The 12,847-nt window shown below is 53.4% G+C and overlaps 1 protein-coding gene across 1 annotated transcript; it reads right to left on the bottom strand.

Annotated features, from left to right (window-relative positions):
- Positions 1-184: 184 nt before the first annotated feature.
- Positions 185-12,688, bottom strand: SUMO3 (small ubiquitin like modifier 3). The gene is given in 4 exon segments (NM_001261108.1): positions 185-1,605; positions 3,617-3,688; positions 8,153-8,281; positions 12,583-12,688. Coding segments are annotated over 4 exon segments (312 nt in total). The 5' UTR covers positions 12,604-12,688; the 3' UTR covers positions 185-1,515.
- Positions 12,689-12,847: the final 159 nt, after the last annotated feature.

Raw genomic sequence — 12,847 nt, 5'->3', positions numbered from 1 at the left:
TGGACTAGCATTGTTGATGTGCCAGGGGAGGGGAAATGAGCCGCTAGGTGAATGCTAACCTTCCAGCCGCTAGCTTTTCAATCAAAGTTTCTCCGTGCAGTGGCCACGCAGAATCGTCAATTCAAACACTGAACTGTACCGGTACGCCCCAACCTTCAAATGCAGTGTTTAGTAGAAGCCAAGAGACAGAATACCAAACTATATTTACTGTTTACAGTAGTAAAGGACAACAAATAATGTACAAATTGGTGAATAAACACAACAGAGCCAACAAACATCCCACCCGAGCCCATACAGCAAACAGGAAATGAGAACATTTCAGCAAGATTTCAAGCAAGCAAGAGATGATGGGTGGTAGTTCAGGTGACTATAAAAGGCAGAGAATGGCCACCAAGCAGCAATGGAGCCTCAGGGAACGACAGTAGGCAGAACTATGAAAATGTTTAATTGGTATAGATCCCAAAATATTTCACAGAACTGAAATCACCAGACTAATGCATAAATTCAATACATATTTGGAAAGCAGCACGGCACAAACCCACGAGAAGAACATGAAGTCATCATTCCATGGGTTCATTTGTAACCACACTTGGAAGTAGCTCTTTTACACGACAACGTAACTGCAAATTCAGCAATACTTAATCTTACTTTTTTATGTATAGACCATAATTATTCATCAGAAGCAAATACTGGAAGAAATCTGAGGCCACAACACCATTACCAAATGAGAAATGTGGGAATTTCTTCAATATTAAGAGGAAGAGAAAAGCCAATTTTGGTTGTGCCAGTCCTTGCCTGTGTACCAACGCCAGGTACTGAGCAGGGAGTGGGGTGGGAGGGATGGCAGGGGGGTGGGTCCTGGGCCTCAGACCCCGAGATTACATGCTTGAGGGCCAGAGAGCACGTGGGGTCAAATTACCAAAGGACCCAGTTATTTTTTAACCTTTGAAGAAGCATTCCAGTATTTTCCCTTCAACTTTTCCATATACTGACAAAGCATATATTTGCAATATTTAGCATTTTAATCACCTGTGCCTATAACAGCAAGTGACAGTCTATCCTCCCTACCCACCTTGCCCCCATTACCTGTCCAAGAGCTGCACCCCCACTGCGGGAAACACCAATTCTCTGTGTGACTGGAGTGAGCGGGGGAGAGGCAGCAACTCAGGAGTCAGGTCCCTGGCCAGACTAAAAGCGAACATTCAGGCTATAATTCTGGGGTTAAAAAATGTTTTAGGTGGGGGGAAAAACACAAATGAATACACAAAAAAACCCAAAATACCTTGCAACTCATTTTACCTGAACAAAGATAACAATTCTGATTGGCCCAATTTAAGTTACAGATTCATCCCTGCAGATATAGTTTCGAGTTGCACTTGAAGTACATCAGAGAGAGGAAAATCATTGTGGTGAATGTCCTCGAGTTTCCGCAGATGCCTTTGTGGTCGGCATGGTCACGTGCTCACCATTCAACAGCAATGCAAGGACGGACGGCCCAGGCTGGGGACGGGCCCTCTAGAAACCATGCCCTGCCAGGCTGCTCTCCGGCGCACCTCCTGTCTGCTGCTGGAACACGTCGATGGTGTCCTCGTCCTCCATCTCCAGCTGTCAGGGTTGTCACAGCAGGCACACAGAGAGAGAGGGGAGCTTGTTAGTTTTCATCAGAGAGCGGGAAGATCCTCCCTGGCATGAGTGTTCCCTGACACTAGCGACATCACCTGATCCCACCTTGGCTCCTGTCCGTCCCCTCACTGCAGCTCAGCACACATGGAAGAAGCATTGCTATGTGCTCACCACAGCCCTTACGGTTCAGCAGGCTTCCCCTAACAAAACTCACAAAAGCAGATTCACAGCTAAAATGTTAACTGACAGAAAAACTGAGTCTAGAAGATAAACTGAAATGTATAAAATTCTTAGTGAAAAATTACACAAAATCAGAGTCTACTTAAGAACATCTGATTAGCAGCACTGAGTCCTAGGACCCGCGGGAGCCATGCGCTTTATAGCAAGTGTGAGGGACCATGCCATGAAAGCCAAAGCCCCCAGCTCACAGAAGGGCCCATCAAGTGAGGGTCCACTGCTGGCTTCTCCCGCCCCCCCACCCCCGTTCAAAGCCCAGGCAAGGTGGTGAAACACCCCCGCTCACTTCTCTCCTCCCGACACAGTGGGCGCAAAACACCCACCCTGATCATCTTCCATCCTCTGAGCAAGGGGAAGCTTCTGCCAGTTCCTACAGAGACTCAGCGAGGCTGGAAGCAGTCATGCTCCCAAATGGAAAGAAGTCCCATCAGGGCTGTCGGCCACCCTCACCCTGCCACCGACACTACGGGCCGGAGGGAGAGCCCCCAGGCAGGGCTCCCTCTGCCTCTTGGTCCACCTGTCCACAGCCGGCCCCCTGACTCCCAGTCAAGTCCTGGAGACTCCACAAGGCCCTCCCCGCTCAGCTGCTCTCAGCAGCCTCTCCCTGGTGAACACTCCCAGAGCTGCCACTTCTTAGCGGTGTGTAGATTTCGTAAAGTAGCTAGAAATGGATACTTATTGCAAAGATGTTTTCAATATTTAATAAATACTGAATATTAAATGTTTAAAATACTAAATGTTTTGCAAAAGTATTTCCACATAAAACATTCCAGTGGATTCTCACAACTTTGAAAGGGAGAAAAAGCTCCATTTATAGACAGACAAAACTGAGCCTCCACAGGATGAAGTGACTCTTGGTCACAGGGCCATCAGCTGACAAATGATAAGAGCTGCAATTTGAACCAAGTTTTTTAAAAAAAGTCTGTTTCGGGCAGGTGCAGTGGCTCATGCCTGTAATCCAAGCACTTTGGGAGGCTGAGGTGGGTGAGATCAGAAGATCAAGACCATCCTGGCTAACATGGTAAAACCCCGTCTCTATTAAAAGTACAAAAAAATTAGCCGGGCGCGGTGGCGGGCGCCTGTAGTCCCAGCTACTCAGGAGGCTGAGGCAGGAGAATGGCGTGAACCCGGGAGGCGGAGCCTGCAGTGAGCCGAGTTCACGCCACTGCACTCCAGCCTGGGCGACAGAGCGAGACTCCATCTCAAAAAAAAAAAAAATCTGTTTCCAAGTCCAAAGCTCTTTCCACGACAATATGATGCCCTGCGACGTGATATATGAAATCTCATTCATTTCGGCATGTGACAGGTACGTGAGAGAAACAACCTGTGCAGACGGATGATCAGGTGTGATGGCACATTCTGCCCCCACGTCACTTGTGCAAGTTACTTAAAAGGCACAAGAATCCAGTCGGCCCCTTAGCTGCACATGGGCTACAACTGCAAGTGTCCAGAGGATGGGCAGGAAGGGGCCACTGAGTGGTCCTCACACCCCCGCTTCCCTTACAGTGAGGACGGGCCCAGCACTCACTCCATCTCCAAACAGCAAGAATGATGTCTGCAAAGCAGTTTTCTCATTTGAAAATTTAAATCTAAAATTTGAAAAATAAATAATCTAATAATCAATATCATTAAGGAAAAAAAGGAAGGCATTCTGTATGAGCTCCCATCTACGATTCTCAAATAAGTATATCCCAAATGGCAGTTACCCAACGCAAATCGGAAGTCGCCCTGGAACCACGCAAAGCCAGCTCCATACCTGTGCTGGAGTGTCGGTTTCATTAATTGGCTGCCCGTCAAACCTGAATCTAATCTGTCTCATTGACAAACCCTGAAAAGGAAAAGCAGTCGCCATTAAACATGTCCAGATACAGCTTAATTCAAAAATCAAATATTTTAATCCAAGTATCAGCATTCTGATATGCAGATTTATGATCCAGTTCAGTATTAAAAACTCACCAGTGGGCCTACAATCTCAAGCAGTGCCTGACACCACTGCTTTCAGAACCCACTTTTCTACCATCTTCTCTCTGATGGGCTAAAACAGCTCATTTTCAACCCGAGTTTTGTTACACCACTATATACTGGGAACTTCTTAAAGCCAACTCAGTGTCAGTTCAGTTTCAAAGCAGATAGCTAAGTTGTCCATGGCAGAAGGAAAGCAGACACAACATTCAAACACGAGAAAACAAGAGATGTCCTAGACTAACATCCAAACTCATCTGCCTCTAAAATCCACTTTCTTTACATACGAAACCCAGGTGAGGAAGAGTAACCTGTCACAGTGATGCTGGCTCAGAGCTGTCAGCCAGGAGGTCTCTGAAGAGAGGATGCATCCCTCAGCAGGAAAAAAGCTGGACTAGCATTGGTGACGTGCCGGGGAGGGCAAGTGAGCCGCCGGGTGAATACTAATCTTCCAGCGGCTAGCTTTTCAATCAAAGTTTCTCAGTGCAGTGGCTATGTGGAATGGTCAATTCAAACACTGAATCTTCTCTGTCCTGGTGCCCTGACCTGTCCTGGGTCATCCCTCCCATTTCCTTCCAGAAGCCGAGTAGAAATTCTACAATGCTGGCACCACCACCTTCCCCCTTTACAAAGTTCTCAGCAAGGAACAGGTTGTGTGCCAATGAGGGACAGATAAGAAGGCTGCATGAGGCCAGGGAGCAGTCACCACCATGACTTTGGCCTTGTGGAGGGCAGCCGGAAAGAGAGCACGCAGCCTTTCTGTGTCCTGAGGGAATGGAGAAACGTGGTCGGGGCAGAAACATTTCCTCAACAAGCAGTTCTGATTCAACTGAAACAGGACAGACGGCGTTAAAACGTGCATCTCTGCTCCCTCCTGAAACCCCACTGAAATGACGTAAATGAGAAAGGCACAAACAGCAAGGACAAAGAAAATGGCGGCAGGGATGGGCAGAGATGTCAATGCTGGGCTGCGCCAGAGGCTACTGAGGCGTGGACACTGGTGGTCTGATGGACACTGGATTAGGATCCTGGGAAGGAGGGACTGGGCACACCCCAGCCTGTGTGGCAGGCAGCCTATTCTGAACAGCTGCCTGGAAGTTCACATGCAGACTTTAGCAGGACCCCCACAACCCTGTGCCTCCCACGGCAGCACACAGGAGGTCTGCTTTCTGAAGAGGTGGGTGCAGGGCTCCAGGCGTAGGACGAAAACAGGCCCATGGAAGCGCGTGCCCCCAGCGCTGCGCGCCAAGTCCCCTCTCCCCTCCAGATGTGCCCCCAGGAGGCTGGCCGGAGACTGGAGGACTCAACTCTCAGCTTAGCATCTGGGTGCCTCCAGAACCCACAATCCAGACATGTCACTCCAGGGATACACAGCCCTGGCAGCACAGCCATCCATGTACATGGCTTCTCACCAGCTTCTCAGTGCTCCATGCTTGCACAGAAGTCAGCCTGCATGACAGCAGTCAGGGTAAGGCTCACTGTGCAGCAGCCCGGAGAGGAGAGGAGGGGAGGAGCACAGAGAACGGACAGGAAGGAGGCAGGAGAACGCTCCCAACACAGGCCCACACACGCACACACCCCCACACATACACACACATGCACAAAGACATGGACATACACACCACACACACCTACACTCACAATTCAAGTTCTATGGGAAGTAAAAAATAATACTACCTTCAGAAAACAATCAATTGCTACTGAGGAGGGGTATGGTGGCTCACACCTGTAATCCCACACTTTGGGAGACACAAGCAGGAGGGTCGCTTGAGCCCAGGAATTCGAGACCAACCTGGACCACATAGGGAGACCCCATCTCCACAAAATAAAAAAATTAGCCAGGTGTGGTGGCATGTACCTGTAGTCCCACCTACTCAGGAAGCTGAGGTGGGTGGATCAATTGAGCCCCAGAGGTCAAGGCTGCAGTGAACCATGATCACACCACTGTGCTCCAGCTTGGGGAACAGAGCGAGACCGTGTCTCAAAAAAAATAAATCAACTGCTACTGAGAAAAAAAAAACACTCAAAGAACAGAAAGAGAAAAGAACTTTTGGAAATTAAAAATCATGACAGAGATGAGAATGTCCACAGAAAGTGGAAAGATAAAGTTGAAATGACCTCCCGGAAAGGAGACCAACAGCGATAATAAAGCCCAAAGCAAAATGGGAGAAAAATTATCAAATGTAAACTAGGACAATTAGCAGCAGGAACTCCAAAAGAGGGACCAGAGTGTGGAGAAGGACACAAATTATCAAAGAACTGACATAGGGCATATTTCTTGAATAAAAATAAATGTCCAGACCCATAAAGTACCCAGCAGCATGAGTGATAAAATCACACACCTCTGAGGCACATAAGGGAACACTGGAATGCCAGAATATGGTCCCAGATACTTCCAGAGAAAAACCAAGTTACAAACAAAGCACAGAGAATCAGAATCCACTGAACTTCTCACTTTTTTTTTTTTTTTCCTTTGAGACAGGGTCTTGCTCTGTCACCCAGGCTGCAGCAGTGATACGACCTCAGCTCCCTGCAGCCTCCACCTCCGAGGCTCAAACAATCCTCCCACCTCAGCCTCCTGAGTAGCTGGGACTGCAGGCTTGCACCACCACACCTGGCTAATTTTTTTAATGTTTCGTAGAGAGAGGGTCTCCCTGTGTTGCCCAGGCTGGTCTTGAACTCCTGACCTCAGATGATCCTCCCACATCAGCCTCCCAAAGTGCTGGGATTACAGGCATAAACTACCATGCCTGGTAAACTTTTCACTTTCAACATTGGGAGCTATTCTCATGGCTGATCTCTGAAAGAAAAAAAAAAAAAAAAGAGTTTCAACCAAGAATACTGCGTGCAGCCACATACTGAAGTGTGAAAGTTTATAAAAGCAAAAGTCACGTTCAGCCATGCAGTGTCTCAAAGACGCTACCCTTCTCTGCCTGTTCCGAGAAGACCCTGGAGGATGTGCTCCACCACAAAACACAAAAGGGAGGAGGACTAATCCAGGAAACACCAAGAGAGAACCTCTAGGATTTGAACAGGAGGCCCGGGACCACGGCTGAGCAGCCAGCCTCACAAGCAGCAGTGCAGGTGGGGCAGGAGGGGAGCCCTGGAAGAGCAGGGGGAAGGGCAGAGCCCCCACCACATGTACACGGCCCCACACGCCTGCCATCCCACAGTGCAGAGGAGAATGTGGCCACCAGCCCAGGCAGCATAAACTCCGACAAGGGCCAGGGTCCAGCACCAGGCAGAGGCTGGATCATGGGGCCTGCATGGCACCAGGCCACTCACTCTGCTGGGAAGACCGAAGCCTGCGTGTCTGGAAGCTCAGTCTCACCTTTCGCAGGTGAAAATAAGATCTGCCATCAGCAAACACGAAGAAAGGAAGTCAGAGGGTCTGCTTGTCAATAAAGAGTGCAAGGTGGTCACCAGTGACGCCCCTCTGAGCAGGGTATCCAAAGTGAGAGGGAAAGAGGAGGAAATCTAACTGAAAATCCACAGGCAAAAGAGTAAAATAAAAGGGCAACGAGTTGCTGTATTTTCAGAGCAGCTGAAGAAAAGCAGCCTCTAGGTCCCACTCAGGCAAGCAGGGCTCCCTGGGGAAAGGCACCTGGCTGCAGGGCCGGGCCCCAGACAAGCCAGACAGCAGCTGGCGGGCAAAGCCCATAGCAGTGGCCTAGAGAGGGACCCCCTGGCCCAGGGTGAGTCCTCCACAGCATTACCAAGAACAACAGACACACACACACACATCAAGTCACACACAGCAGCCGGAAGGCGTCCACCCAGCTGGGCACTGCCAGTGAGGCAGCTCACTATCCTGAAACTGAGGAAGCAGGGGAACGAATCACAAGCTTTCTTGCCTTTCCTAACAAAATGGAAAACCACACTGCAGATGAGGGCAGTGTTTCTTCAGGGCCACGCCAGCTCATACGTGAGGACGGGGTGACAGCAGCATGGGGCACATGCCACCTGCAGCCCCAGAATGGCCAGATCTGAGCAGGGCCCCCCAGAGCCTTCAGCGTCACAGACTTCACAGATGTTAGTACCCCATGGAGAACACAGCACCCTGGGCAGCCGCCTTATCAGGAAGAAAAACCCACCACATTTCTCTGAGCCTCTAGGTCCCTCCACCTCATAAAAGGCCATGGGGGACACAGTCAGCAAGCCCAGCCTAGGCCAGGTTTACAGCACAAGCCCCCGCCTGCCCATCCATGAAGAGGGCACCTCGAGTGGCTACATCTGGATCCAGCCCTGACACTCGTGCTCTGGGGATGCCTGGTGCACACAGGACCAGCGCGCACACAGGGAAGCCCCGTGGGGGAGCGAGGCGCCGCACCTGCCTCTCGCAGTAGGCCTTCATCAGCTTGCTCAGTGGCGTGTGCCTCTTGATCTTGAACTGCACCACGGAGCCGTCCTGCCCGGCCACCTTCAGGTTGATGTGGTCGTTCTCTGTCTTCACGCCCTCCTGCAGAAGACACCGGAGACTGGCCTAAAAACTGTATCTCAAAATTACCACGACTTGAAAGGGCAAGTCTTTAGGTAATTGTTGCCTTTCTAAAGTCATTAAAACCAACCTAATTCTTAAAATTCTCCAGCAATTCAGAGTCACTCGTGATGGTTTTATTTTTACACAGAATTTATTTTTAACTTCCACTTGTTAAGAATCCATGTGTAAAACAATGCAAGTCTACGGTCCTCTGATATTGTTAATTCAAAGAAAAAACCTTGTTTAGTAAGTCTAGGGAAAAATCAGAGAAAATCCATCTTTATTTTAAAGTTATTCTTGTAGGCTGGGCACGGTGGCTCACACCTGTTATTCCAGCACTTTGGGAAGCTGACATGGAAGGATGGCTTGAGCCCAGGAGTTTGAGACCAGCCTGGGCAACATAGCAAGACCCCATCTCTTTTTTAAAAAAATTCTTATGAAATCAGTAAAAACACATATCCAAAACTCACACAGCTATATAGCATTAGTGAAAGAAACCAAAATCAGAAGAAAACATTTGTGACTCAGAGAAACCCTGTGGGACATTCAAGTGGTAACTTCTGGAATCCAACTGAGGACGGCCACTTCCCACAGCAGGCAGCCAGCCTCCTTCTTGCTGCCCTGACATCAGCAAATGTGAGGGAAGCCACCTCCGAGTACTTTCTTTTTTTTTTTTTTTTTTTGAGACGGAGTCTCGCTCTGTCGCCCAGGCTGGAGTGCAGTGGCCAGATCTCAGCTCACTGCAAGCTCTGCCTCCCGGGTTTACGCCATTCTCCTGCCTCAGCCTCCCGAGTAGCTGGGACTACAGGCGCCCGCCACCTCGCCCGGCTAGTTTTTTGTATTTTTAGTAGAGACGGGGTTTCACCATGTTAGCCAGGATGGTCTCGATCTCCTGACCTTGTGATCCGCCCGTCTCGGCCTCCCAAAGTGCTGGGATTACAGGCTTGAGCCACCGCGCCCGGCCCCGAGTACTTTCTAGTTTCAAATTGTCCCATCTGAGCGGCAGTAGGTGGGACTTTTTACTTTTTAATTCATGCCATGCCTGAAGCTACTCAACAATGGCACAACTGGGGTGTCTTGTTGCCTGAAAATGCATTTGGAGTTGTGGCCGGCCTGCACTGCTGGGATAAATTCGTTTGTGAGTGAAGCAATGAGGCAGGGCCCTCCAGCTCACTCTGAAAGTCAAGTCTGGAGCATCCTGGTACCCTTTCCCCCCATGCTGAGCTGCTGCCTGCAAGGAGCACTGTACGTTACATGCCTTTTCTCTCCACTTCTCCTTACCTTCCCTGGCTGGGAGAGGGACAACTGTCCCAGCGATGCCTAAATACAGGGAGTGGGATGTAGAAGGCTCGCCTGAGGGTGAACCCGGGGACTGCCCCCATGCTTGGTTCCTGGAGACCCTGGGGAGGTACGGTGCTCTGTCAAGGGAACTAGAGTGGCCGGCAAGGGGCCCTGGCAGTGAGGGGCTCCAGCTGCGAACCTGAAGGTGCGTGTCCTGGGCCAGCACTCACTCCCCAACTCCAGTCTTGGGTCAGACACCCTTGCCCACTCCCGGGACGCCGGTGGCTTGGCAGCAGCCTGAGTGGTGAGCTGGCACACCCCCATCCCCCCATCCCAAATGTGGCCTCCAGCGCAGGGAAAACTGGCCTAGGAAGGAAGAGCATGCAAACAGTTCCAGGCGGGATGGAAGTGGGGACCCCTGCATGAGCCCCCTTCACTTCCCCAAGCATGAGGATGCACTGGCTTCTTTAGGCAAGGAAGATATGAGTGTGTTCAAAGGCACAGATGCAGGGCCCACACATGTCCCCACAGGGTAATGGCTGCAGCCCCAGGAGAGGCTGGGGCAGGGCAGGGCCGGCCACAGTGCCTCTGCTCCAAACAGACAGACACCAGCAATGTCGGTCTGTCCCAGACCCCTGGTAAATTCCTAATAAGCAAGTGAACTCGTGAGTTAAAAAATGAAGCCCTAAAAACATGGGCCTCAGTTTGCTAGTCAATCCTCCGCCTCAGCTATCCAGGGAAGTCAGAACATTCTCCTGCCTGACCCAAAAGCTCTTCTTTCCAGCACCACTGGGCCCCAGAGTCCACTTCTTCCCCTTCCTCAGAGCCCCACAGGGTAGAGCTGCTCCCACATGGGCTCAGAGGAGAACCACCAGGAGCAGGGCCTGTGAGGTGGCAGCCACTCAATCATTCTGGAATTCAACAAGTGTTTTCAACGGAATTGGAGCCTGAGGTTGACCACATGGCAGAGCTAAGTGTAAACACTGCTGAGAAAATGAGTATCATACATATTTTATTACATGTACTCTTCATTAAGAGGAAGCCACCTACGAAAACATAAAGAAAGGACATTTATATTTGGCCTAGTTTTAACAAGTATTTAAATATTCAAACAACCCCTGAGTGGGAGAACTTTGACTTCACTGGAGTCAAAATGTAAAAAGCGAAGGTCACTCCAAATGCCATCTGGATAGGGGAGGTTTCCTTGGAGTCTGACCACAGCAAGCAGAGTGCAGACTTCCAGAGGCCGCAACCATGGTTCCGGACGGTTCCATCCCAGTTTCCACCAGTGTCTGGCACTGAGCCTCCACCCTCATCTGTAAAGGGAGGGTGGTCACCTCCAGGACCAGGCCAGTATCAGAGACAGCATCCTTACAGAGCCTTCAGCTCTAGTCATCTTCCACTAGGATGTAACATAGAGGCCAAGAGTGCACACCAAGGGCTTCGGAAAGGTTCTCTTTTTATGATCACTGGAGACCGCGACTAAGGACCCTCCCAAGAAGGAGTGGCCAGTGCACCTGAATGAAGGGTGCATACCCCAGGACTGAGACTGGAAGGATGCACACCCCAGTGTGGCAATGGGGGAAACTAAAGCACACCCAAGGCTGGATAAGGAGGGGTGGGTGGGCATGGCAGGGGAGGCGCAATGGGGAGAGGTGGGCACACACCATAAGGGGCGTGATGGGGAGAGGTGGGCACACACCATAGGGGGTGTGATGGAGAGGGGTGGGCGCACACCGGGGGACGCGACGGGGAGGGGTGGGCACACACGGGGGGTGTGATGGGGAGGGCGACGCAATACGGAGGGGTGGGCGCACACCAAGGACGCGATGGGGAGGAGTGGGCGCACACCGGGGGGCATGATGGGAAGGGGTGGATGCACACTGGGAGACTGATGGGGAGGCGAGGGCGCACACCTTGGGGCATGATGGGGATGAGTGGGCACACACCATGGGCGGCGTGATGGGGGGGGTGGGCGCACACCGGGGTACGCGATGGGGAGGGGTAGGCGCATACCGGGGGACGCGATGGGGAGGGGTAGGCGCACACCGGGATATGCGATGGGGAGGGGTAGGCGCACACCGGGGGACACGATGGAGAGGCGGTGGGTGCACACTGGGGGCACGACCGGGGAGACAGGAAGGAGAGGGGTGGGCGCACACTGGGGGACGCGACGGCCAGGACGCGGTGTGGAGAAGTGGGTGAATACCGGGGGCGCGATGGGCGCCCTGGAAGGACGGCAGCGCTGCTCACAGGGGCTAGGCCCCTCAGAGCGCGCCCCTCGGGGGTAACCCCAGACGCTTATTCCTGAGCCGACTCCGTGCACTTGACACAGGACCCCGCACCCAGGGCGATGCCGGGGGAGAAGGCGACCCCGCCCAGCAATGACTCAGGAGAGGATCACGCAAAGACGCCTCGGGGACACTGCCGGGGCGGGATCCGAGGGCGCTGCGCTCGGCGGGAGCAGCGCAGGGCCCGACACCCGGCGGTCTGGGAGGCGCTAGGCGCGCGCCTTCCCAGCTAGGGAGGAGATGGGCGTGGAGCTGGGGCGTGGCCAGGCCCGGCGGGGACGGAGCTCGCGGCACAGCGCGCTTCGGGGAGGGGCCCGTCTTGGGCGGACCCACTTAGGGGCAGGGCGCTACAGGGGGCGGGGGGGCGGGGCGCTATAGGGGGCAAGGAGAGGCGGAGCAGGGGCACGGGGCGGAGTCGGGCTGGGGGCGGAGTCGGCCTGGGGCGGAGTCAGACTGGGGGTGGAGTCGGACTGGGGGCGGAGCCGGGCTGGAGGCGGGGCGCGCCGCCGAGCGCCGCCGGGCGGGGGAGGGGAGCGGCGCGGCCGGACGGGAGCGGGGGAGGGGCGGGAGCGCGGGCGGCGCTGCAGGCCTGGGCGCGGGTCCCCGTGGAAGCTGCGGTCTTCTATGGCCGCGAGAGTGGCGCGCGGCGGCGGAGGCGCCCGGGACGCCCGCGATGGCCGCGCGTGCGGGCGGGGGCGCCGCGCTTACCTTGGGCTTCTCCTCGGACATGGCTGCGCGGGCGGCGCGGGCAGGCGGCGCGGGGGAAGCAGCGCGGAGCAGGCGAGTCACGCTCTCGGCCCCGCCGCTCTCCCGCCGCAACTGTGCGCGGGGCCGCGCTTTATCCCCCAAATCCCGGCGCACCCGTTGGCCGGCACGGGGTCACGTGGCGGCGCGCGTGCACGAGGCGCGCTCCCCGGGGCGTCGGGCGCGCGCTGGCCGGGCCGCGGCTCCGGGCGGTTGGAGATGCGTCACG

The sequence above is a fragment of the Macaca mulatta genome, chromosome 3, assembly GCF_049350105.2.
Source record: "Macaca mulatta isolate MMU2019108-1 chromosome 3, T2T-MMU8v2.0, whole genome shotgun sequence".
NCBI classification, from domain to species: Eukaryota; Metazoa; Chordata; class Mammalia; order Primates; family Cercopithecidae; genus Macaca; species Macaca mulatta.
Note: the sequence above shows the minus strand (reverse complement) of the source record. Positions and strands in the feature narration are given on the sequence as shown.